We start from the raw sequence: 27,418 nt of genomic DNA, 5'->3' as shown, positions 1-27,418 counted from the left end.
AGCTTAGCTACAGTGTAAGAAGAAGGCGTAGTAGTAACAGTAATAAAAACAGGTCGCATTGACTGAACACTTACTCTAGAACAGAGACTGTACCAATGGCACATTTTTACGCAGGGTGGGGTACATCGTCCCGCCCTAGATCAGGCCTCTGAGTCCTCAGCCAACACTGTCATTACCCAGTGCATCAAGGGGGGGGCAAAATTCAAAAATCGCATGCCTGTGGTCCCTCCATTCCTTTCCTGGACCCTCCCCGCAGAGACGCGAACGTGCCCCTGACCCCCCACCCCACTCCCGCCTTCGATAGGGGACTCACTGGAGTCCAGGGGGTCGCAGACCGGGGAGAATCCCGGCGGAAGGGGGCTCTTGTCCACCAGGACCTGGATATCGACCACCACGTTCTCCTGTGGATTCTGGCGAGGGGTGGGGGAGGGGATACATCGAGAATCACTCAGCAGCAGGGACCGTGTGCCTAGCATAGAGCTCAGCGAATGGACAAAGGGGAGTGGAGGACCCCGGGGACTCCGAAGGTGAGGGCCCCTTACCTCTAGGCTGCCCAAAGGATTGAGACACAGGAAGTAGCCGGATTTCTGCCCGAAAGTCTTGCCGAAGCTGGCGGGCGCCCCCTCCACAGTGCAGGAGATCTACAGCGCGGATGCGGGTCAGCGCCAGGCTCTTACCCGGCCGCAGCCGACTCTGCCCCCATTCAACCCCGGCCCCTGGTGTCGCCGCCTCTCTCCCTGTTCGTCCCTGGTCCCCTGACATTGCTCACCGCACTGAACCCCCGCGGCGGGGGCCCCGAGGCCGGACGACCAGGCCAAACCAGCCAACGGGGCCGCGTCGGCCCCGGACCCCGGATCCATCCTCCAAGCCAAGCACCGAAGGCGGGGGACGGCCTCTGACCTCCTAGCCGCAGCTGGACTTCGGAGTTCGGGCAAGAGTCTGAACTACAACTCCCAGACGGCCTTGCAAGACCGGGGGGCCCGGAAGCGCCGTATGAGCGTGCCGGGGAAGCCGCCGGCCAAACGCGTAGGGACAAGCAGCCACACCCTTCATGCCCACCCTCCCCGCCCCACAACCCCCCAACCCCACGGTGGGCCTTTGAGCGACGTTTGCGGAAAACTGTCTCGCTTTCTTCTCACGCCCAGCAACTTCTGCCGGAAATGTCTCGCTAGCTGCAAACCAAAACTACATTCCCCAGAATTCCTTGCGGTATCAGCCTCTACTCCAGAGATACGGTCGGTGTTTCACGGAAATTTGGGGGAGAAATATGAAAAACTCGCAATTCTAGCTCCAGGAGGTCATCCGAAAGGACACTTTCATGTGTTATGCTGCGATTAGTTTAACGAAAAATACGGACCAACTTGAGCCATGAAATCTTGGTGTAACTTGAGGAATTATTCACAGATACAATTAGTTTTTTTTTAATGTTATAAAAGCATTTAGCATGGCTACATGCTTTTACACGCCTCAGGGGGAAATATGGAAAACTAGGGAAGAGAATATTATCTACTCCTGTATATTTTCCAATTTTTTACAATATCCTGGGTTAGCCCACTGCCTGTTTTTTGTACCACCTGTGAGAAAAAAAAAATAATGGTTTTTATATTTGTGATGAAATAAAATTGTTTTTAAGGCAGGACAAAAAAACTTTTAACATAAAATTCTCTCTGCCGTTTGGGCCACTACCTGCTCCCCTTTAGCGTGCATTGTGCATCTGCATTATACGTTAACTAGATATCCTTAACACAGGAGTGACTGCTTGAAAGAAAAGAGCTTCCGGCGCCAGGAAGGTTGCTCCTTAGGAAATAACATTTCTTTCTCAATCCTGTAAAGGGTCATGATAACCCACTACTCACCTTGTATGTGCAGATCTGGACTACGTAAACTGTCAAAACCTTGACTCAAAAACTATACAACTGTGCTTTGACCTCTAACCGGTGGAACAGTCCTCAGAACTTTCTGAAAGACTTTCTTTCACTTTACAATCTCAAGACTATGGGGTCCCCTTGAAGTACCCCATTATTCCCACTGCTTAGGAGGAATGTTGGTTCCCAACCCCAGGAGTTCCCCAGGTGAAATTTGAAACTGACCCCCATACACAGAAGGCAAGGAGAAACCAAAGAAAGAGGCAGACCACTCCGGATTTGTAGGTGGCAGGTTTAACAAACGAGGGAACTTATATACGAGGCTTGTCTCAGGCAGCCACAAGATGAATAGATCTCCACACTGAGATAGGAAAGGGGCAGGGCACAACCTTTAAAAGAATGACATAGCCATTGAGGACACGACATAAACTGGTTATGATCTCGGAGAGACGGCAGTGAGTGGTCCTGAAGAGAGATCTCAGTTCCTTGCCCAGGACCTGGGTAGCCTGGATGAAAACCAGGAATCCTAGCCACTATACCACCAGGGGCTAGAGACTAGAAGCAAAGGGGCCCTGGCTGTTTCCCCCGTTTGAAAGCAGGAATGTTTCAAGGAGGCAAAAATTGTAAAAACAGGTACAAAATTTATTATTAGAGACACAGCACCGTGGTGTATGGGAGGGCACACAGAGAAGAAGTTTATTTATTTAAATCAGGCAGAAATACAGAATACACAGAAAGCTAGGCAGAAATACACACCTAGAGAGAAAGGGTATGGGCCACCTCTCTAATGAGGAAGAGTGCAGTAAAGAGCTGATACAAATCCCTTATATAGGACAGTCCTTCCGGGTCTTTGTTTATCTTTGGCCAATTATCTCATTTCTTTTCCCACATCTGACCTGTTCTAGGTCACTCCCCAACATGTGTGCACAACTTTTTGCTAAGATGGATCCCACCGCAAAGGCCTGTGGGTGCATGTCCACACTTATGGGGTGGTGCCCCCTCCCTTTTTGACCCCCAAGGAGCCTTCCTGAGCATGTGCAGACAGGGAAGTTTTCCTTAACCTCAGGAGTTGTCATCTTATCTCTTTACTTCAACAGAGCTCAGCTTCTGCCACCAGCTTTGTCCTTGGAGTGACTGGGTGAGAACAAAGCTTCAATTTTACTCCACTTGACAAACACCAGCTGTCCAGCCCAGGGGCCCATCTATCTCCTACCTCAGTTAGAACCAACTAGGTCCAAGATGGCGGAGGAGTCGACTTCCACTAGACCTTGAGCCTCAGTATACACTAATTGTAATACATCAGTAAGCTAAATGTCACACCCACAGGCGCCCTGACAGTTCTGAGGCCTACCGTAAAAGGCCAAAAAGTTGGCGGTGGCCCAATTCCTGGAAATCCCCTCCCCTTCCCCAAAATAGTTGGAATAATCTTCGCACTCATTAACCTATGAAATTACCCACCCCTATAAAAACTGACAACCCCATATCCTGGGGCCTCTTGCCTTCTGAGATGGCCCACACTCTGTCTATGGCATGTGTATCTCCCTGAATAAACCTTCTTTCACTTTACTATGGCTCGCTCTTGAATTCTTTCCTGTGCAAAGCCAAGAACCCACACTTGGTGGCTGTCCCAGGGACTCACCTAAGACCTGGGATGTGACCATCCTCTCATACCCCACTTTCTCTCCTGCAGCAACACTGCTTACCAGAATCTTAAAAGTTTATATAAAGATCTTAACAGGATTCAGTCGCATATACCGTTCAGATTGTCTCAACAACACTTTACTCTCTCAAGGCTGCATCCTTGAAAATGGCTCCCTTTGTGAGAACCGTGGGTGGAACATACATTCCAAGGATGGAGAGGGGGTGAGGGGCCTCTGGTTCCCTGGGTCCACCTCGAGGGTCAACTGGTAGCCACGTCCTCTCAATGACCTCCTCCTCAAACGGAGCAGGACCCTGTAGTCGATCCTTCCCCATGTCCTCAGCCTGCCTTTTGTTTGTGGAAAAATTTTAGTCGAAGAATAAATTTAATCAGAAAAATGAGAAAATGTAGAAACAAAGGAAAACAGTCTAGCAAGATTAAATAATAATAGTTTAGTCACTAAGCATAGTCAAGGACTTTTAGTTCCTTCTCAAGGGCTATAGATAATATTCTGAGCCATATCCTGTGAGCTGTCTTGTAGATACCGAACCCCCCCACCAGGTGGAAGAAGTTAACTACATGATGACCAGACTGCAGCCAGGACCTAAGTTGCTCCAATTTACGCAATTCCAAGAACTGGCCTCAAAGAAATGGGAGCAAACCCTGGAGCTGAAGATTAACTGTACTTAAAACAATCAAGATGATGCTGGTCAGACCACCGCATGACCAATTTCAAGAGGACTGTGAGAGCTGACTGTGCAGTTTCTGCCTGTAGCCCCTGCATGCAGGGACCTCAAAGGGAGTTGGCCTTTGGACAGGAGTCCATCCTCCCCGCCCCCCCCCCCCCCCCCCGTTGCCAGCCTCCAAAATAAAGCAAACTTTCCTTTCCACCAACCTTGTCTCTTTATTGGCTTTTGAGCAGTGAGCAGCCAGACCCCACTCTTGGTTACACTCCAACACTCCGCCCCTCATGACCAGCTCTCACAATTTCACATGGCCCCCTCTTCCACGATATGCACTGAGTAGTCAGCCAGGGATTGCATTAGCATTGGAGGTGGCTCGTTAGGCGCCTATGTGGCTCTGGAGGCAGATAGCACAGAGGCAACATAGGTACCTGGGAGAGGAAACACAGATTAAGATAAGGATGCCCAAAACAAGTCACAATTTTTCCCACCAAGAGCCGCATTGAGGCAGGAGATAGATGGGCTCCAGGCTGGACATTTACAACTAGCCTTCTGTTTACATTTCCTGAGGCAAGAGGCAGGTGGGCTCCAGGCTAGATATTTACAGCTGGCCTCCCGTTTGTACTTTGAGATGGAAATAAGGGTAACTAGTTGGACTTTGTCTCCTGCGGGCACTTTAAGATAACAGTTAGGGCAGGGACAGAGAGAGGCTATACCCTGTTTAAGTAAAAGATCAAGAGGTTGGCCACTGGGTGGTCCGGCTTGCGCGGAGGCCCTGGGACTCCCGCGGGTTCCCCGGGGAAGCAGCGCAAATTGACAGATGTGCGTGAGACGGTTCCTGGTTGGCCTCACGTTTTGTACCTGCTACCTGGTTTCTTACCTCACGAACAAGTATGTCCTGTCTGTCTTGAAATTCACCTACCCTACGTTATTCCAAGGGTGGCAGGCTTTAATTGGTGGACTTTTGCTTCCTGTGTCATGGAAACTGGGCTGGGCAGAGATCAACAGCGGTTCAAGATCTGATGTTTTCACATGGCTTCCTGCTTCAGTGCTGTTTGTGGGTATCACCTATGCTGGTTCCAGGGCACTGTCCAGACTGGCCATTCCTATGTTTCTCATTTTGCATAATGTAGCCGAAGTTATCATCTGTGGGCACCGGAAGTGTTTTCAGAAAGAGAAAACATCTCCTGCAAAGATCTGTAGTGCCCCCTTCCTGCTGGCTGCCGCAGGGTGCCTGCTCTTCAGTGACTCCCAGTTTGATCCAGATGCTTATTTCTGGGCTGTAATTCACTTATGCTGCATAGGGGCTTATAAGATACTACAGAAATCCCAGAAACCCAATGCGTTAAGTGACACTGACCAGCAGTACTTAAACTATTCAGTGTGGTGCTCCTGGCATATGCATCTCACCCCACAGGGGATCTCCTCAGCGTCCTGGACTTTCTGTTCCTGTATTTCTATAGATTCCATGGCAGCTACTGTGCCAGTGGATTTTTAGGATTCTTTCTCACGTTCAGCACAGTGAAGCTAAAATGCCTTATGACCCCAGGGCAGTGTGCAGCCTGGATTTTCTTTGCTAAGGGGCTTCCCTGGTGGCGCAGTGGTTAAGAATCCGCCTACCAATGCAGGGGACGCGGGTTCGAGCCCTGGTCTGGGAAGATCCCACCTCCTGTGGAGCAACTAAGCCCGTGTGCCACAGCTACCGAGCCTGTGTTCTAGAGCTCCTGAGCCACAACTACTGAGCCCGCATGCCGCAACTACTGAAGCCCGCGCGCCTAGAGCCCGTGCTCTGCAACAAGCCACCACAATGAGAAGCCTGCGCACCGCAACAGAGAGTAGCCCCCGCTCGCCGCAACTAGACAAAAGCCTGCGCGTGGCAACGAAGACCCAATGCAAGCCCCAAAAATATAAATAAATAAATAAATAAAACACCAAACAGAAAAAGAACTTGGCCACTTCCCTGGTGGTCCAGTGGTAAAGAATCTGTCTTCCAATGCAGGGGACGCGGGTTCAATCCCTTGTCAGGGAACTAAGATCCCACATATCGCAGGGCAATGAAACCCACACAACACAACTACCGCGCTCGCGCACCTCAACTGGAGAGACCACGTGCCGCAAACTACAGAGCCCACGTGCACGAGAAATAAGCCCGCACACCGCAACAAAAGATCCCACATGCCTCAACGAAGATCCTGCATGCCGCAACTAAGACCCAACGCAGCCAGAAATAAATTAAAAAATAATAAATCTTTAAAAAAAGTAGATCAAGAGGTCACATGTTTCCCATCCTTGGGGCAAGAAAGACACTGCACATGCGTTAAAAGGCTCCTTGGGGCGTCAAAAGGCAGGGGACAGGGACCTCCCTGGTGGTCCAGTGGGTAAAACTGCACACTCCCAATGCAGGGGGCCTGGGTTCAATCCCTGGTCAGGGAACTAGATCCCGCATGCATGCCATAACTAAGAGTTTGTATGCCACAACTAAGAAGTCCACATGCTGCAACGAAGAAGTCCGCATGCCGCAACTAAAGATCCCGTGTGCCTCAACAAATATCCCCCCTGCCGCATCTAAGACCCAGTGCGGCCAAAATAAATAAATAATAAATAAATAACTTTTTTTAAAGAGGGGCAGCCAGGGGACACCAGACCATAATAAGTCATGTCAATTCCCCGCCCCCATCCCGCCAGAGGCCCTTGTGTTAGAATCCATCTTGTCTGAGGGCTGTGTGCACCTACGGAGGGTCCTGAGGCAAATCAGCCATGGGCCCAAAGCAAGATGATTGGCCAGAGGGGAAACTAAGACCAGAAGACTGCCCCCTTATAAAGAATTGAAACTTCCCAAAGGCTCGACTCTCTTGTGAGTTCACCCGTCCATCTGTACTCTGCTTTTCTAATAGATGCTTTACTTTCCTTTCTACCTTCCGTCTCCTTGTCAGAATGTTCTCTTTTAAAGGCAGACAAAGACTGGGGCCCAGACTCTAGCCACAGTCCCTTGTGGTCTAGTGGTTAGGACTTGGCACTCTCACCACCACGACCAGGGGTCAAGCCTTGGTCAGGGAACTAAGATCTCACTTCAAGCTGTGGCTCACTGCCAGCTACCGCTCACAGCTACCGAACACTATGTGTTCGAAATCACCATGATCTGAACCACTGATTTCTTGAGTCCCTGAGGCCGGGGGTCACTCAGGGCATTCACTGTGTCCTCATGTGCTCTAATAAAGACGCTACATTAGCAGACTCATCGGGTATGAACACACAACATTCTGCTTGGATAACGGCCCAGGTGCCTCCTTGCAAGGCAGTAGTGATGTCCAAGGCCATCTTATTTTGGAGGACAGCTCTTCTCATTTAAGGATTGCTGGGTGTATTGACTAAGGGCTTCTATGTGTGCTCTAACGTCCTCCAGGCCAATAGAGGGAATAAAGACAGTGGCCAAACGATCGCACCAGTGGAAAACAGAACTTGCCCACCTGGGAGATAGCAGATGAGGGGAGGGAAGTTGGCAACTTTTGTTACTGTAGGGTGGATTCTCCCCACACCCAGGGTGTAGTAGCCCAACCATCCAGGTGGAAGCCACAGACAAAGGGTTTTCCCACACATCATTGGGTCCTGTTTAGGGTTACCCAATACATATGTGGGTGACGCGACCAGTCAGTGCCAGACCAGTTGCTGTTCTTTAATATGACAGGATACCTGCACAGTTCCAATGGTATCCTCCCCATATTCCTGGTACAACTGGGTTGGTTCTGTTGAAAGTGTTTTTTCTGTTCCCGACATAGGGGTGCCTAGGTGCTCAAATATCCCTAACCCGGGGTAAGCCACATGAATCCATTCCAAATCTGAGCGTTGCCACCCATGCTTCTGATGGTGGTGCTTTTAGGACCTTTCTGGTCAGCAGTTGGCTGGGCTGCCTGTGTTGATTGATTGACAGAAAAAGAATACCCATGTCCAGTGTTACTGACAGTTTGTGCCCCAGGCAACATTGGTAATATCAGATGAATTAAGAGCATTCATCCTAATTTGTTTTTTTCTGTAATGTCACATACTGCTTTAGTGCCTTCTTATCTCGTTACTGGAGTGTTGGTACCCACCATGACGATCCCAATGAACTAGAGAGGAGCAGCTGCCCACATACCCAACAGCTGGATTGATTGCTGGGCGTATCTGTGGGCCCACTGTAGGAAGGTATTTCCATCATGTCCCCATCCTGTGACCGAACACCATAGGAACAGCAGAAGTCTAAGGTCAAAAAGACAGATTAGGGGCTTCCCTGGTGGCGCAGTGGTTGAGAGCCCGCCTGCCGATGCAGGGGACACGGGTTCGTGTCCCGGTCCGGGAAGATCCCACATGCCGCGAAGCGGCTGGGCCCGTGAGCCATGGCCGCTGAGCCTGCGCGTCCGGAGCCTGTGCTCCGCAACGGGAGAGGCCACAGCAGTGAGAGGCCCGCGTACCGCAAAAAACAAACAAACAAGCAAACGAAAAACAGATGATTTAGTAGGAACTGGTACTGGGAGGTCTTCCCTTCTAGAAGAATTACACCTGTGGCCTGATCCTTAGATGCTAACATGGCTGCAGCTTTAGGAACTTGACCTGGTTGTACATAGCATATATGTTGGCCAGCAGAGGCAGCGCTGTCAGGCGCGAGATGGACTGGGGGTGGGATATGTCAGACCAGGACCACCACCTTGTTGTCCGTCTCAGTGGTACATGTTCCATTCCAGGGACAGTGCATTTCCATGGGCGCAGCTTGTAGCAGGACAATAGGATTCCTCCTCACCTGGGGATGTGAACTAACTCACCCATCCCTGTGGGACGCCCCACTGCAAAGTCCGGTAGACAACGTCTGTCTCAGGTGTGATGGGGCTTGGTGATCTCAGCCGCACAGCGTGGTGATCCACCATGATGAGAGTCGAGCCAGAGGCTGTCTCCCGTCACTTCCGTAACTTTACAGTGTTGGGTGTCTTGGCAGGGCTCCCCAGTCTGGCATACGAGGCAACAGGCCCTATTGGTCAATCATTTAAATGTCTTAAAGCCAGGGCTTCCCTGGTGGTGCAGTGGTTGAGAGTCCGCCTGCCGATGCAGGGGACGCGGGTTCGTGCCCCGGTCTGGGAAGATCCCACATGTCACGGAGCGGCTGGGCCCGTGAGCCGTGGCTGCTGAGCCTGCGCGTCTGGAGCCTGCGCTCCGCAACGGGAGAGGCCGCAACAGTGAGAGGCCTGTGTACAGGAAAAAAAAAAATGTCTTAAAGCCTGGGATAGTACTTTAGTCGAATCGGCCAAGGTGGTTTACCTGTTAGTCATTTAATCTGCTGCTTTAAAATCCCATCCTTCTTTCCTACCAACCCTACTGCCTGTGGCTTTTAGGGGAAATGGAACTTCCGTTCCACATCATGTGCTTTTGCCTAATCTTGCACAATGTGACCCTTAAAATGTAACCCCCGGTCACTGTCTTTTCGAAGAGGGTATCTGTACTCCGCTTCTCTAATCCCCTAATGGTGGCAACCTGGCTTGGGCAGCCACAGGAGAAAGCTTGGATTAGGCTAGATGCCGTGTCCACGTAAACCAAGACATTTAGAACCCTCGCTTGGAGGGAGGGGGCCAATATAATCAATTTGCCAATCCCTCACTGGTTGGGAGCTCCAGTGGAGGGCGCCAGAGTCCTGTGGCAGTTGCCTGGGGTGTTGTTTAGAACACACATGCTGTTATGGCGTTAACCAAGTCACTTTATTTCAAGGGCAAGCCAGCATCCTTGGCAATATGCCATCCCAGTCAGAGACTGCGGTGGCTGCAGTTCCTATGCGCCCAATCTGCTGTATCTACGGAGGGGTCCACTAGGGCTTATACTGGGCTAGAGCATCAGCTCCCCATTTGCCAGGGGGCGTCAGCACCTTAAGAACCAGGGACATGGAAAACAGTGAGGGCTGCCTCAGGCTGTTGGAAGCGAACCCAAATGTCTCTCCACATATCCTCATCCCAGAAGGACTTATTCACGATCATCTACCCCTTGGCTTCCCGTTGTCCAAGCCATAGGGTTAATCTCTTCAGAACAGTCCAACTATCAGTGCAAAGGTTAGCAAACAGCCTGGGCTCCTGAGTGTTCCCCAGCCAAATCACTCTGAATTCAGCCCACTGGCTGCTGCAGTTCGTTTGACATCCAGATGGTGTCAGTGTTGGGCTGAATAGCCACTACCATCCCTGTCACCGGTTGCCCGACTAGACCCGTAGGTGAAGCAGGCATCATCAGGAATCTCCCCGACTTCCTCTCTTCAGGTTGCAGGGGCTACACAGGAATAGAGGCGGTGGGAGCAGCGGGTGTTTGGAGGATCTACATACTTTACAAAGCCTGGGAGCGCTCGCATTTCTAGAGAGAGTGGGCTGGCCGACCGGGTGCTCTTCTGCTGCGCAAAATGCAGTCACTCAGTCAACGTGGGAGTCTGAGCCATGGCAGAGGTGGGTCAGTGGAGCATATTGTCAATACACCCCTTGATAAGAAGGGATGTTATTACCATGATATGCTGGTTTTCGCGAGATGTCCTATCTAACCCAAACTCAAATGATAGCCCTGCTTGGGAGATGCCCAGAGCTTTCAACTGCTTCACTAGTATTTTTTGCCTTCTCAACGGCAGCTTGTTGCTCTAATCCCCACATGCCCTTTCTTTACTTTAAAGCTGGTATAAAGGATGGAGACACCACTATATATAGGAAGGGTAACAACAAGGTCCTACTGTCTAGCACAGGGAACTATATTCAATCTCCAGTAATAAACCATAATGGAAAAGAACATGAAAAAGGATATATAGATATATGTATAACTGAGTCACTTTGGGTACAGCAGAAATTGACACAACATTGTAAATCAACTATACTTCAATAAAATTTTTCTAAAAAGGATGGAGGCGTTGCATCAGGTGGGGAATAAAAGTCCTCCAAAACCCCCAAACCCTTATGAAAGCTTGGACCTCTTTCAGATTCTTAGGGGTTGCCCCTTATCAATCATGGCTTCTGGGACAATGTACCTCTCACCCAACCAAATGACTCCCAGAAGCTTTACGGTGGTGCCTGGGACTTGAGTTTCCTGTGGGTTCATCCACATCATCGTCTCCCTCACAGATGTTCCAGCAAAATCTGCAGAGTGTCCTGCAGCAGACGCAAGTGTTTACCTGTCAACATTATATTATCAATGTAATGGGCTCATTTTAGTGATGTGGGGAAGGAGAACAGGGACAGGTCTGGGGCTCCCATCCCATGACATATGGTGGGGCTGTGCAGGTAGCCTTGGGGAAGTGCTTGAAACGTCCATTGTTGCCCCTCCCACTTGGAGGCAAATCGATCTTGTGACTCAGTGGCCAGGGGTAGATTGAAAAAAAGCATTTGCTAAGTCCGGCACAGCATGGTACATTCCTAGGACTATGGCCAAGATATCTAAGATGGTGGCAATTTGGGGCACAACCGCATGGATGGGGGACATCCCTGTGTTCGATTCTCGATAGCCCAGGGTCACCCACCACGACCCATCTGGTTTTTTAACAAGCCATACCTGTCTGTTGGAAGCACTATGGGCAGGGTGTACAATACCCACTTGGTGCAGTTTGGGGATAGTGTCTCCTATTTCATTATGCCTCCCGGGCAATTTACATCATTTGACAGTAACCACTATTTTTTTTTTTTTTTTTTTTTTTTTGTGGTACACGGGCCTCTCACTGTTGTGGCCTCTCCCATTGCTGAGTGCAGGCTCCGGACACACAGGCTCAGCGGCCATGGCTCATGGGCCCAGCCGCTCCGCAGCATGTGGGATCCTCCCGGACCGGGACACGAACCCGTGTCCCCTGCATCGGCAGGTGGACTCTCAACCACTGCGCCACCAGGGAAGCCCCGTAACCACTATTTGAGGGGGCCGGTAGACTTACTGGTTCCCAGCTGGCATCTCCCCTCAGCATTGGTTTGATTACTCTAACCTCAATGTGGAAGTCACAGGTAGAGGTCTGTAGACTGAGCTTGTAGGATGTCAATACCCAATACGTTCTCTGGTATTGGAGAGAGAAAAACCTCGTATTCTCGGTGGGGAGAACACCCAATTTACAATGTCAAAGGGACCTTCCTAACCAAAGGCATTGCCCTCCATAATCGTCAGTGGCACAAAGGGGGTCTGAAAACTTCTGAGTGTGGCTATGTGGTGGAGTACCTTTGGCTCCAGTGTCAACCAGAGCCATCACCTTTTATTTATTTCAAGGGGACTAGTGAACAGTCACTTCACCTTGGAGCCTCCAATTGCTCTCAGTAGGCTTTCCCTGGAGGCGATTTTGCCCTGCATCCTGAACCTGAGGCATGAGAGGCACCCATCCCGAATAGGACTGTATCCCTGAGGCTTCTGTGAGAGCTAGCAGGGCACTAGGGATAGTCAGGGCAGGTCTGAACTATTCCAGTCTTAAGGCTTTCCACAGGTTGACTAATTGGGTTGCTCGTCTTCCTTTTCAGGTGAGGTCCTGGCAGCAAAGAGGTTAAACCACATTTGCTCCTGGGTTACTTTTACTGAACCCTTTACAGCCAACTGGGATAGCTTTTTGTCTTCTCTAGTTCCCCCTCTGTCTCGGGGACCCATACCCATTCCCATGACTTAGCTCAGCATGGATATCAACATCCCATACCAGTCCCTACCAGGTGCTGGGGGCAGACTGGAGTATCTTGGCTTTCATCTCTGCAGTGAATGTGGCCCAATTAGGACCCTCAAAGACAAGAGCATAGATGGCCTCCCTTATTCCCAGTTCCCTAAGAACTTGTTCTACCTCCTCTATAGATTTTCAGGGTCCCACATGCCCAAGGACGTCTCCCTCACTGGGCCCTGGAGGCTGGAATAATCTATAAGGGAGTGAGTCATTTGAACCCCCAAGTACATGCAGGTGCTGCTAGAGGGCAGGGTGTGTGGTAATATTACTCATTTTCTCTGCCTCCTGGCCAGTCAGAAAAATGCCACGACCCCAGGTATCCCAAAGCCGCACTAACCACGTCTGGATACTTTCCTTAGCCTGTTGCTGGAACTTGGCTGTGTTGACCTAAAACAATAAAACAGCCAATTATTTTACCAATAAAATGTGTTTATTTGGCAACAGCAAAGAATTGCAGTTTGAGACATGCAATCTATGGTGAACCACGGGGAAGTCTGGAAAACAAAGGAGAAGAATATTCTTTTATAGAAGAGGGAGTTGGGAAGGGCTGCTATAAACAGAGTCCGTCAGAGGAAACTGGGAGTTTGAAGTGTAGTGGCTTTTCATTGGCTGAGTTTTTTTTTTTTTTAACATCTTTATTGGGGTATAATTGCTTTACAATGGTGTGTTAGTTTCTGCTTTATAACAAAGTGAATCAGTTATACATATACATATGTTCCCATATGTCTTCCCTCTTGCGTCTCCCTCCCACCCTCCCTATCCCACCTCTCCAGGCGGTCACAAAGCACCGAGCCAATATCCCTGTGCCATGCGGCTGCTTCCCACTAGCTATCTACCTTACTACGTTTGTTAGTGTGTATATGTCCATGACTCTCTCTCGCCCTGTCACAGCTCACCCTTCCCCCTCCCCATATCCTCAAGTCCATTCTCCAGTAGGTCTGTGTCTTTATTCCCGTCTTACCCCTAGGTTCTTCACGACATTTTTTTTTCTTAAATTCCATATATATGTGTTAGCATACGGTATTTGTCTTTTTCTTTCTGACTTACTTCACTCTGTATGACAGACTCTAGGTCTATCCACCTCATTACAAATAGCTCAATTTTGTTTCTTTTTATGGCTGAGTAATATTCCATTGTGTATATGTGCCACATCTTCTTTATCCATTCATCTGATGATGGACACTTAGGTTGTTTCCATCTCCAGGCTATTGTAAATAGAGCTGCAATGAACATTGTGGTACATGACTCTTTTTGAATTATGGTTTTCTCAGGGTATATGCCCAGTAGTGGGATTGCTGGGTCATATGGTAGTTCTATTTGTAGTTTTTTAAGGAACCTCCATACTGTTCTCCATAGTGGCTGTTTCAATTTACATTCCCAGCAGCAGTGCAAGAGTGTTCCCTTTTCTCCACACCCTCTCCAGCATTTACTGTTTGTAGATTTTTTGATGATGGCCATTCTGACTGGTGTGAGGTGATACCCCATTGTAGTTTTGATTTGCATTTCTCTAATGATTAGTGATTTGCATTTCTCTAATGATTAGTGATGTTGAGCATCCTTTCACGTGTTTGTTGGCAATCTGTATATCTTCTTTGGAGAAATGTCTATTTAGGTCTTCTGCCCATTTTTGGATTGGGTTGTTTGTTTTTTTGATATTGAGCTGCATGTGCTGCTTGTAAATTTTGGAAATTAATCCTTTGTCGGTTGCTTCATTTACAAATATTTTCTCCCATTCTGAGGGTTGTCTTTTCGTCTTGTTTATGGTTTCCTTTGCTGTGCAAAAGCTTTGAAGTTTCATTAGGTCCCATTTGTTTATTTTTGTTTTTATTTCCATTTCTCTAGGAGGTGAGTCAGAAAGGATCTTGCTGTGATTTTATGTCATAGAGTGTTCTGCCTATGTTTTCCTCTAAGAGTTTGGCTGAGTTTTGACAGTATCATTGGCTGGACAATTGCTGGGCGAGGAGAAATTCTTCCTTCCTCCTTCTGGGTAGCAATGTAGTAACCTTCCTCCTGTCGGAAATGCAAAGATACCATCTCTTCCTGTTGAATCTGCAATTGGGAAGGAGTGTTAGCACGAACCCATTCTGGCCTCTTGACTCCATTTTAAGTGAGGGTTTTTTTTGTTAATTTTCACATTTTCCCCTCTTGATCAAAGATCTTTCTCTGAAAACATTGTTGATCAAGAGTCAGACTTCTTTTTTTTTCCAGATTCAGTGACCTTTTGTCCCTTGATGCGAGGAAAACTTTCCTGGGTGTCATGGCCCAAGCTGGAGGGAGAAGTGCACAGATTGGAAACCTACTGAGGTCACATTCCAGTAACAAGGGGTAGTAGGAGGGAGACCTCTCAGGCATTTCCCGTCTAAAGTCTGTATCTTAGAGTAGTGAGACCAGCAAGAGGACACTCAAAACTGAAAATCAAACACGTGGTTTGGGAAGACAGTGCAGGATTAAACAGGAAGCAATAATTGATGGACTTTTCACAAAAATAGCAAAACTTCAAAGACCTGTTTTTAAAAAATAATATTGTTATCTCAAAAGAACTATTTGGAACTAAATGTTTTATCAATAATACAGCCTGTAGTTTGCAAATTCAGAGACCAAGGATTTAGGTAAGAATCCAGAGTCAATTAATAGTCCAGATGAAAGAGAGAGGCTTCTAAGCGAGAGAGAGGCATGGACATATATACACTACCAAACGTAAAATAGAGAGCTAGTGGGAAGCAGCCGCATAGCACAGGGAGATCAGCTCGGTGCTTTGTGACCACCTAGAGGGGTGGGATAGGGAGGGTGGGAGGGAGGGAGACGCAAGAGGGAAGGGATATGGGAACATATGTATATGTATAACTGATTTACTTTGTTATAAAGCAGAAACTAACACACCATTGTAAAGCAATTATACTCCAATAAAGATGTAAAAAAAAAAAAAGAGAGAGAGAGTGAGAAGCTTCTGTGAATTCCAAACCTTTGAGCCTGAATATCTTGGGAAAGCTTCCTCACCAGATGTCGTCTGCCTCAATTCTGGGATATCTTTACCTTCCGGTCACCAGATGATGTACAAGTCCAGTCAGGATTTGTTATTTAACCCAAACGAGAGCTCTCTCTTTTTATCAAATGAACAGTTACTAGATTTTCAACATTGCTTTTCCTTTTCTGGGGCCAATGGTTGGGCATTTCTTGTCAATTTTTCTAGATCATCATCTTAGGGAGCATCCCTTTGGACCATGACAGAAGTTTGGCCATTGGTTCCTTTTTTTTTTTTTTTGCGGTACGCGGGCCTCTCCCTGTTGAGGCCTCTCCCGCTGCGGAGCACAGGCTCCGGACGCGCAGGCTCAGCGGCCATGGCTCATGGGCCCAGCCGCTCCGCAGCATGTGGGATCTTCCCCGACCGGGGCACGAACCCGTGTCCCCTGCATCGGCAGGCGGACTCCCAACCACTGCGCCACCAGGGAAGCCCCTGGCCATTGGTTCCTTTGAGAGCAGTTTTTGGCAAAAATATCAGTGAGTTGATTTCCTTTAGCCTCTAGGGAGTCAAGCTTGGAATGCCCAGGGATCTTAATAGTAGTTAAAGCGGCTGGCAAGAGCATGACATCTAATAGATTTGGGGTATAAGAGCCATTTTTTTTTTTTTTTTTTTTTCAGCACGCGGGCCTCTCGCTGCTGTGGCCTCTCCCGTTGCGGAGCACAGACTCCGGACGCGCAGGCTCAGCGGCCATGGCTCACGGGCCCAGCCGCTCCGCGGTGTGTGGGATTTTCCCGAACCGGGGCACGAACCCGTGTCCCCTGCATCGCAGGCGGACTCTCAACCACTGCGCCACCAGGGAAGCCCAAGAGCCATTTTTAATATTTTCCCCATTAGAGGTAAGGAAACTTTGCTGTTTCTATAGTATCCCAAAGTCATGGGCTACCCCAAAGGCATACTGGATATTAGTGTAAATGTTCACAGTTTTGCTTTTTCCTAAGTACAAGTCTGAGTGAGAGTGTATAATTCAGCTTGTCAGGTCGAAGTAGCCAAAGATAAAGATGCTGCCTCAACAATTTTCAGAGGTGTAGTAACATATCCAGCACGATGTTTACCATTGTCATCCTTTAATTAGGAACCATCAGTAAACCATGAACTATCTACACTGGTTAGAGGAGTCTCCTATAAATTATTACAGAGAGTCAAAGGGTGATCTGTCAGTGTTGAATAGTCATGAGGGGATGCGTCAGTGAAGGAGAGGAGAGAAATAGCAGAGTTGAGGTTACAACAACGTGAGTTACGTGAACAGCAATTAGCAAAAGGATTTCATAGGAGGTAAGCAACTGAAAAGTGTTGAGTGTGCTGGGAATTCAGAAGAGGTTCTACTGCATGGGGTGCAAAGATGGTTAAGGACCCATAATTATTTCTTTGGTGGCCTTAACCAGAAGGCCAGTAGGAGGAATGGTTCTAAGGCAAAGGTGGTGGGTATTCTGTGGCACACAGGGTCCAGATACTTGCTATAATACCCTATGCGTCAATGACGGTCCCCATGTTTTTGGATGAGTCCTCCAAGAGCATTCCCTTCCTTCTCAAATACAAAAAGGAAAAAGGGAAGCTGATAATTAGGATGTCCAAGGGCAGGGGGTCTCATTAAGTTTTTCTTTAAGGCTCCAAAAGCTATGCCATCCTGACCTCCCCAAATAACGGGGTCAAGTTTGCTGTTTATATGTTTTTAAAGCACATAAGGGCTGGACCATAAGAAAGAAATTTGCAATCCAATTTCAACAGTAGCCAGCTAGCCCAAGAAAACCTCATAATTGCTGCTTAGTTTTAGGTTTTGGGAAGTTCAGGATGCTGTGAAGCCTACTTGGATCCAAATGTAGTCCTCGTTCCAAGATGAGGTACCGTAAACATCAAACCTTAAATTTGAGCAAAATGCAATTTTTCTCTGGAGAATTTATAAGACCAAAAGTTGTTTTGTTTTGTTTGTTTTTTCTCTTTCTTTCTTTTTTTTTTTTTTTTTGGCCGCAAGATCTTATTTCCCTGGCCAGAGACTGAACCTGGGCCACTGCCGAGTCCTAAACACTGGATCACCAGGGAATTCCCAAGACCAAAAGTTTTACCAGGTGGATGCTATCTTCCCATGAAGAGGATTGAGAAAAGAAGCATAGGAGCAAATCATCTATATATTGCAACAAAGTAGAGTCTGAAGAAAATTTTGCATTATCCAAATCAGCTTTCAAGATTTTGTGAAAAGTTAAGGGACTTCCCTCGTGGTCCAGTGGTTAGGACTCCATGCTTCCACTGCAGGGGGCAAGGGTTCGATCCCTGTTCTGGGAACTATGATCTCGCATGCTGTGCAGTGTGGCAAATAAATAAATAAATAAATGAATGAATAAATAAATATTTATGAAAAGTTAAGAGGGACTCTCTGTGAAACCCTGGGGCACTACTGTTGAGGTGTATTGTTGTCCTTCCCAGGTGAAGGCAAAAAGATATTGGCTAGACTTATCAACTGGAATATTGAAGAATGCACTGCATAGATCAATTATGGTGAAACTTTTGCTTTCAGTGGGAACAAATGTTAGTAGTGTGGATAGGTTAGAAACAACAGGGTGACAAGGGATAACAATGTTGTCTATTGCTCGGAGCTCCTTGACAAACCTCCATCCTCAGCCCTTGAGTTTTCTCACAGGTAAAATAAGAGTGTTACAAGGACTAGTGTAAGGAATAATGAGGTGCTGACCCTTGTAATCTTCTGTTATGAGCTTTATAACTTGAAGCGCATCTTTACTTATAGAGTATTGATTAATTCTGGGGAGAGGTTTTTTTTTTTTTAATAAATTTATTTATTTATTTATTTTCGGCTGTGCTGTGTCTTCATTGCTGCCCGCGGGCTTTCTCTAGTTGCGGCGAGCAAAGGCTACTCTTCGTCGCGGTGTGCAGGCTTCTCATTGTGGTGGCTTCTCTTGTGGCAGAGCACGGGGTCTAGGCGCAAGGGCTTCGGTAGTTGTGGCACGTGAGCTCAGTAGTTGTAGCTTGTGGGCTCTAGAGCGCAGGCTCAGTAGTTGTGGTGCATGGGCTTAGTTGCTCCGTGGCATGTGGGATCTTCCCGGACCAGGGATCGAACCCGTGTCCGCTGCATTGGCAGGCGGATTCTTAACCACTGTGCCACCAGGGAAGTCCCTGGGGAGAAGTTTTGAGAGATCTACTTGAATAGCAATGAGAGATGCACTGTGGATTTTGCCAACACCAGATGGAGATTTTGCCCATAAGGGGGGTGGTAGCTGCATCAATAGGGACAAATGATCAGGGTTTCCAGAATCAGCTCCAGTATCATCAGAGATGGGGCAAATAAAAGATGTTGAAGGGTTATTTAATTCACAGGATTGGTTATTTTGATTGCTACTGTCAAATTCAAGTATTATTTCCCCATTTTGGGAGAAAGAAATTCTGGCATGATACATTTCTAAGAAGTTTCAGCCTAATAAGTACGGGCAGAGGAACTAAGGAGAAAAGGGTGGGTATCCCTCAAGGGACCTAAACAAAAGGGAATAGGCTCAGAGACAGGAACCTCTGGAGGTTCATCAGAGATCCCCGATGTTTGAACTGTTTCGGTTCTCCAAGGCAGGGGCTGCTCTAAAGCAGTGGGATTGGACACCCAGAGTGTGGCTCCAGTGTCCATAAGGACAGAGAGAGGTTCATTCCCAGTCTGGAGAGTTGTTTCTCTGAGCAGATTAAGACAGAGTATTGGGAAGAGCCGATGTAATTCCTCGGAGCCTCAGCATTGGGAATTAGAAAGGCTGGTTAGAGAACTGAAGACGTCTGAAAGCCTAAATCTGTAACAATCTCATTTCCAACGTCCTGGCTTTTTGCAATAATAGCAGAAGCTAGAAAGTTTTGGTTTCATTTAGAGAACTTCATTTTTCAGAGTTGAAAATTAAGAATTTTGCAGGTCTTTCTTTTAGGTGACGCACCTAGGGTGTGAGCGCGCTGATTTGCCAAATTAACTAAATCTGGAGTGGACATAGTTCCGCCTCGACCCTGGTCCTTTTAACTAAAAGAGAAAGATCCCAGTTCAGCACACTAATAAACACAGAGTTAAAGGCTACCCAAGTGGATTCAGCATCTGAAGGAAGACCAGAATTTTCTTTGAAAACAATCTGAAGTTGATTATAATAGTCATGAACAGGTTCATCAGATTTTTGTGTGCAAGCCTAAATTTTGTTCCAATCAATAGGTGTAGGAAAAGCTCCTGTAACTTATCCGTGGAGGTCTCCAGCAAATGTTCTAGCTTCTTGCCAAAAGGTAGGGGTTTATTTTTCTAAATCTCTTTCAGAGGATGTTCCCATTTGTCTAGTTTCATCCGATATTTGTCTTGACCCTCACCAACAAGCATGTGGACTAACTGATATAGATCTGGAAAACCAGGGTGGTAAGTTTTGAGACAGGCTGGGACCTGGGACCCTTTACTGGAAGGCTTGCACCTGGACAAATGTCTCCTCTAGCAACAGAATACAAAGAAACTATAATATAAGGGACTGAAAATAACTACACGCATGCTCTGTAGGGGCAGTTATGAACAATAAGATACAGAAAGACCACAAACCAACTGCTATTCCTGTGGTGCCAGTGAAAGCAGGGTACTGTGCATGATTCCTGCACACAGCACCGCCAAGGTGGTACGCAGACCACTTAAGTATGCCTCTGCCCAACCCACCGATACGCCCTCACTTTCACCCCATTTAAAGAACCAGCTTGGGGGCTTCCCTGGTGGCGCAGTGGTTGAGAGTCCGCCTGCCGATGCAGGGGACACGGGTTCGTGCCCCGGTCCGGGAGGATCCCACATGCCGCGGAGCGGCTGGGCCCGTGAGCCGTGGCCGCTGAGCCTGCGCGTCCGGAGCCTGTGCTCCGCAACGGGAGAGGCCACAGCGGTGAGAGGCCCGCGTACTGCAAAAAAAAAAAAAAAAAGAACCAGCTTGACCCCCCGCTTGGGGAGTAAATAGCACACTTCCAATAGGAACAGCCAGGTTGCAAAAGGAATTAGACTGAGGACTAGCACAGTTCCAGGAGAAATAGCCTGGTTTCAAAAGTCAGGCCGAAGTGCCAAATGAGTACTCCCAGAAAGGACAGAGTCTTTAACAGAAAGGATGAAGGCTTCAAAAATAAATAAATACAATAAGCAGATTCCCAAATAAAGCCTGGAGACTTTCAAAATGCAAAAAGAGCAGAGCTTGAATCCAGGAGAAAATTTACCCTCAAACTCAAGGGTTGGCAAGGAAGCAGGGAGTTCAGTGGGCTCTGTGGGTACAAATACCTGTTTGCTCACCAGCCTCAGGGTCACTGGGGGTCTTCTCAGAACCCCACTTCTCAGATACCAAGTAATATTGACCTAAAACAATAAAACAGCCAGTTATTTTACCAACAAAATGGGTTTATTTGGGAACAGCAAAGAATTGCAATTTGGGACTTGCAATCTGTGGAGAACCACAGGCAAGTCTGGAGACATAGGAGAGAAACGTTCTTTTATCGAGAAGGGGGGGAGTTGGGAAGGGCTGTTATAAACAAAGAATCCATTGGCGGAAACTGGGAGTTTGAAGTGTAGTGGCTTTTCTTTGGCTGAGTTGTGACAGTCTCTCATTGGCTGGGCCGTTGCCAGGCAAGGAGAAATCCTTCCTTCCTCCTGTTGGGTAGCTAAGTAGTAATCTTCTTCCTGTTGGAGATGCAAAGGTACCATCTCTTTCCGTTGCAGAACTGACACTGAGGGGTAAGGTATGAGAGCTCGTCTTTCAGGCTTCCCCACTCCATTTTAAATTAAATGTTTATTAATTTTCCCAGACGCTATATCAGTAATCTCAGCAGGCATATATTCTCTCATCATGAATGTTTCCTGAACTGGGGGCTGCCCCACTGGCTGAGTTTGTCATTGCTGTGCTTTTGCTTTCCTTGGTCTCAGGGGTCCGACAGCACAGAGTGCTTTGTCTGTTTCACCATCAATCACCACATCTTCCCGTTCACTCTCCTCACTTTCCCAGGGGTCCTACCTCTTAGTGGCTTTGTCACAAGTGTCCCGACCTTAATCTGAGACAGCTTGCACCCTCCTAGCTTTGAAACACAGCACACTCAGTTCTCCAACTTAACATCCTGCTCTCTCACGTTGTCCATCAGCCCCAAAGTTAGGAGAGAAGTGAACAACCTCACATCCTTCTCTAACCTCAGCTCTTCCCTCAACTTCTAACTCAAACTTCAGCCTCTGGTTGGGCATCAGTGGCCAGCCCCCTGTGGAAGCCATTAATCTCCCTTCTTTCCTGAAGTGCACTCTGCACAGTTCCTCAAACAGAACATCAGACCAGTTGGTGTTTTCAGGACATCCCTGAACTTATGCAGAGGTCCATGAGCATCTACATACAGGCCACTCTTCCCCACAGAGAGGTTGATGATCAACCTGTAATTTCCCCTGCAATGCCTCTTCCCCAAGGCCCATTTTTTCAGTCTCCTGGCTGGCTCACCAATTGTTGGTTCCCAACCTCTGGAATTCCTTGAGTGAAATCTGAAACTGGCCCCTATAGAGAGAAGGTAAGGAGAGATGGAAGAAAGAGGCAGACCACTCCAGATGGGTAGGTGGCAGGTTTAATAAGCAAGGGAACTTACTTATGAGGCTTGTCTTGTGTGGCTGCAAGATGAGTAGATATCTACACCCACCCACCAGAATCTTACAAGTTTATACAGAGGCCTTAATGGGGGTACAGTCAGATATATCATCTAGATGGTCTCAAAAGTTCATTACTTTCTCAAGGTTTGTCTTCAAGTGACTTGAAATGAGAAAAGTGGACATAATATACATTCCAAGGATAAAGGAAGAGATATGGAACCTCCAATTGCCCTGGTCCAGCTCCCAGTTCAACCAGTGGTTACATCCTTTTGGTGACCTCTTGCAACAAGAAACATGGTTTGAATGCCCACACTCAGCCCTGGGACTGAGAAAGGAGTGCTGATTGAACTGTGGACCCAGGAAAATGTCCAATGTGGGTGGAGGACACCCTGGAGCTTCTGTGTCTTACAGGAGAGGGAGGAGCTGCTGGAACAGGGACCATGGGAGGAGCTGGAAGGAAAACAAGAATGACTGTGACATATCGAGAGACAAGAATCCACTCAGGGGCAGGCAATAGATTAAATTCTGATTCCTCTTTAGGGAAAGCAAGAGCCAGGGAGACGTGCCTCCCCTTGGACCCAGTAACCCCATTTCTGGGAACTCAATCTAAGGAAAGAATTCAATTGAATCCAAAACTTATCAAATGGTGACAGGGATGAACTCTCACAGGGGTGTGAGAAGGCACCAGGTATTGAGCTAAACACTTTTGATATATTGATTTATTTCATCATCATAACAACTTGGGAAGGAGCTGATATCACACCCATTCGATAAGAAAGCACAATCTGGGACTTCTCTGGTGGTGCAGTGGTTAAGAGTCTGCCTGCCAGTGCAGGGGACACAGGTTCGATCCCTGGTCCCGGAAGATCCCATGTGCCATGGAGCAACTAAGCCCGTGTGCCACAACTACTGAAGCCCATGCACCTAGAGCCCGTGCTCGGCAACAGAAGCCACGGCGATGAGAAGCCCTCCCCCAGTAAGGAAGAGTAGCCCCTACTGGACGCAACTAGAGAAAGCCTGTGCGCAGCAATGAAGACCCAACGCATCCAAATAAATAAATAATTTTTTAAAAAAAGATGAGCTAATTCTATATAACCATATATTTTTTAAAAAAGAAAAGAAAAGAAAAGAAAAAAGAAAGCACAATCTCAGCAAGGTGAAGTGGCTGGTCCAGAGCCAAGATGGAATTTGAGGTCGAGTCTGATTCCTAAGCTGCACCTAAGACCCTCCAGGGCAATGCTTCTCACCCTCGGCACTGTCGAGACCCAGCATCCTCTGTAGCGGAGGGGTCACCGTCCTATGTATTATATAGGATGTGGAGCGTCAGCCCTGGTTCCCACTCACTAGATGCCAGCGCGTTTCCTCCCCCAGTTGTGACAACCGAAACTGTCTCTAGCCATTGCCAAACGTCCCCTGGGGGCGGAATCGTCGCTGGGTCAGCGCCTTCCTATAAGCACGGCATGTCCTCTGTCACCCACACATGGCCATATATAACTGAAAACACCTCAATGTCCCAAAGTAAGGTGTTCTGTCAATGCAATGAAATACGTGTGTAGTTTCATGAACAGAAATAAAGCAGTTAAGTGAAGGAAGGATTATGGATGGGCTTTTGGTCCTTTACGAAATGTGTTTCTTTAACGTCTTACATTATTCTCTTATAATTAACCACAAAAAGAAAAATCTCCTATGGGAATTTCCTGGCAGTCCAGTGGTTAGGACTCTGCACTTTCACTGCTGAGGGCCTGGGTTCCATGCCTGGTCTGGGAACTAATATCCCACAAGCCATGAGGCACAGCCAAAAAAAGAAAAAGAAAAGGAAAGAAAAATCTCCCTTGTGTGTGCTCCCTGCTCCTAAAATAGTGTCTCTGCCCTGCCCGCCCCAGAGAATGATGGTGGCCTCCTCTTAACTGAAGCCCTTATGAGCGTGTGGTTTCTACTTGCCTACAAGGAATGTTCCAGCATGTTTGGGTGGAACTAAGTTTGTCAAAAGTAACAAAGAGCCAAAGTTGGAACAATTTGAGTGACAAAATAATGTCGAGTGTAAAATTAATATCCACGAGTCCACACAGATATAGGTAAATGATTGAATAAATAAATAAATGAGAGAGAAGAGACAAATCTCCCAGGCAGAAGAATGCCAAACAATGTACACAAATGTTCTGCCCTCAAGGAGGTAGAGCACGACTCCCCATCCCTTAGGTGTGGGCTGTAAATAGTGACTTCCTTCCAAAGGGCACACCACCTCCGCCAGGTGATCAAGGTCGACATCACAGGGATAAGTCACACTGACGGCGCGTGCCCTGGACACATGTGTAATGAGAAGGGCACTTCCCCTCTGTGGTTCTTCTCTCCAAAGCCCAGTCCAACCACGAGAAAAACACCAGACAAATCCCAGCTGAGGGCCCTCCTACGGAACACCTGACTCCAAACTGTCAAGTTCATCAAAACCAAGAAAGTCTGAAACACTGTCTCAGCCCAGAGACATAAATGTCCTGTGAGGATCCTGGGGCAGAAAAGGGACATTAGCGACACACTGAGGAGATCTGAATAATGCATGGACTTCAGCTAATAATAATGTTATCAATCAGAATTTGTTCATTCATTGTAACAAAGGCACCATACAGCTGTAAGAGGGTCAAAGTAGCGAAAATGGGGTGTGGGGTCTATGGAATGTTTTTGTACTCTCTTCGCTATATTTCTGCAAACCAAAGTAAAATGATTCTTTAAAAAATAGCAAAGCTAAGATCAGCAGAACGGTGGCATAACTATTTCCATTGGGAATTTTAGCGGGAAAACCCACAGACTTTCTGTTTGCAGCACTGGGACTAGAGTGAAGTGAATAAGGCACTTGCTTTGGTTGCAGAATGTAAGGGGGGCACCCAAAAGTTCTATTATGATCACCCCCATTTTACAGCTATGGAAACTGGGGCTATGAGGAAATCTCTTGCCTAGGGTCCCATAGGGAGGCAGGGCTGCTCACACACTCTCTTGGCCTCTACCTGAAATCATGGTCCCAAGCTGAACCTAAAGTCTGAAGGCTAGCACAGCGGGGCTCCAATAAGTCAGCTTTCCCAAGGGTCGTGTCTTTGCACTTGGAGTCCTGGCCTGGAACGGAGGACCCTACTCATGGGACACACAAGCTCCCCCTGGGCCTCCTCAGCAAGATCATCACTGATCCCTTGTCAATCTGGCTGCTGAGTGGTTTTAATGGGGGTCTTCTAGGCAGAGAGATGTCCAGCTGGGGACATGGGCCCCTGGCCTCGGCCCCATGCACCATCTGACCCAGCTGACTGCAAACACGGCAAATGGCTGACGCAACAGAATCTGGGCTGTGGTCAGGCTGCGGCTGAAGAAGCCACAGGAAATGCACGCAGCTGCCTTCCAGAGGTCACAGCTGGCAGCTGGAAGCCTGTAATCAAGCCGATTTCCAACAGGAAGTTCTGGCTCCCCAGGCCACATGGAGGGGAGATCAGTGTGGCCTGAGTTTCCTTGACGCTCACTCCAGGGTCCAACCCCCTTTGGAGGCCTCTCCCCAGACGACCCCCGGGCCCTCTGGGTTCAGCGTGTTCCAGATGGACATGATCATCTTTCCTCAAAATGTGCTCCTCACTCCATGGCCGTGTTTCTGCATTACCCACCTCTCCTTCTGCCCCGAGCCACACAGCCGTCCACACATCCACTGAGTGCCTACTGGATGCCAAAGCATTTTACTCAGAACTCCTCACCGGCCCCTCCTGCTGAGGCTGCTCCTGTTATGGCCGCACTTTACAGATGAGGAAACTGAGGTTCTGTTAGCACAAGTCCGTGTGCCCTACGCACAGTGAGGTCAAACAAACCGAAACGTCAGAGTTTGGAACAGAGAAAGGTTTATCGCAGGGCCATGCGAGGAGGCGGGAGGCTCGTGAACGCGGGGTTCAGAAAAACCCTGAACTCCCCGAAGGGTTTAGCAAAACATTTTTAAAGTCCGGGTATGTGGGCGGCGGCGGTGGGGGGAGGTGTTGGTCACAGGGTCTGTGATCAGCTCGTGCACAATTCTCTGATTGGCTGATGGTGAGGTAACAGGGTGGTGTCACAGGGGTTAGTTAAACATGATCAATCCTTCGGCACCACTAGGCCTGGGGGCTACATGCTCATGGTCATCAAGTAGTTAACATCTTCCGTTTGGCGAGGGAGGCGTTTCACATCTGTAAAAACAACTCAGGAATGAAGGCCCCACAGGGTCCTGCTCGCTTACAGTTCAGAGGGTTTATGTGGAGTCCTGGGGTGGTAGGGGCAGATTGTGGAAGTAGGAGCCGGTTCCTGGGTGGAGCTAGAACAGGGACCTGGTTTGTTGGCTGGGGCAGCCTCTGGTGGCCAAATAGGGGGACTGCAGCCTTAGTCTCGTGGGTCCATCCAGATCGTCTCTCCGCTCCCACAGGCTACGGTCCCTCCTCTGACACCCTCCATGGCACCCTACGGTCCCCTTGGCGGGGGGGAGGGGCAGGGATGCTAAGTGAACCCCTGCTAGGTCACCAGGGAGACCCCTGAATTCAAAACCCAGCCTCTTCTGTCAGACCCAGACCCTGTCCCCAGTCCACTAGTCACCTCTCAGCCTCAGTTTCCCCAGCTGGGGACTTGGGAACCAAAAATGCCCTCGGCCTCTTCAGGTCGTGGTACAGATGAACACAAAGGTGGCATGCACTAAACACTCAGTAGCTGCAGTTGTCACCCTCAGAAACATAAAGGAGAAGGGCAGGGACTTGAGATGGGGTGTCGCAGGTAGCCCCAGCTCCCCTCCCACAGGATCTCACTGGCCAGCAACCAACCCAGAAAGTCCCGAGGCCATACTTAGGCAGAAACAACCCACCTCTTTTTCTGAGAAAGGGAAAAAGGAAACCGAAACAGAAAGCCTGGGCTCTGCTCTGCCTTTAGATGCCCTCATTCCAATATCTCCAAGTCAGAGGATCCTCCTGGAACTTGTC

The 27,418-nt window shown here is 48.2% G+C and overlaps 1 protein-coding gene and 1 pseudogene across 2 annotated transcripts in view; one reads left to right on the top strand and one right to left on the bottom strand.

The window, feature by feature from the left end:
* Positions 1 to 860, bottom strand: part of MVB12A (multivesicular body subunit 12A) — a gene marked incomplete at both ends in the record, with an annotated part of 1,291 nt that extends 431 nt beyond the window's left edge. The window contains 4 exon segments of the mRNA XM_082650379.1: positions 314 to 410; positions 543 to 641; positions 770 to 802; positions 804 to 860. Of these exon segments, the coding sequence (XP_082506505.1) occupies positions 314 to 410; positions 543 to 641; positions 770 to 802; positions 804 to 860 (286 nt within the window).
* Positions 861 to 5,007: 4,147 nt separating this feature from the next.
* Positions 5,008 to 5,795, top strand: LOC309819948 (UDP-N-acetylglucosamine transporter TMEM241-like; annotated as a pseudogene). Its single transcript has one exon. The product of its transcript is annotated as a UDP-N-acetylglucosamine transporter TMEM241-like (transcript).
* Positions 5,796 to 27,418: the final 21,623 nt, after the last annotated feature.

This window comes from Grampus griseus (genome assembly GCF_964374135.1).
Source record: "Grampus griseus genome assembly, chromosome: 3".
In the NCBI taxonomy this organism is placed as follows: Eukaryota; Metazoa; Chordata; class Mammalia; order Artiodactyla; family Delphinidae; genus Grampus; species Grampus griseus.
Note: the sequence above shows the minus strand (reverse complement) of the source record. Positions and strands in the feature narration are given on the sequence as shown.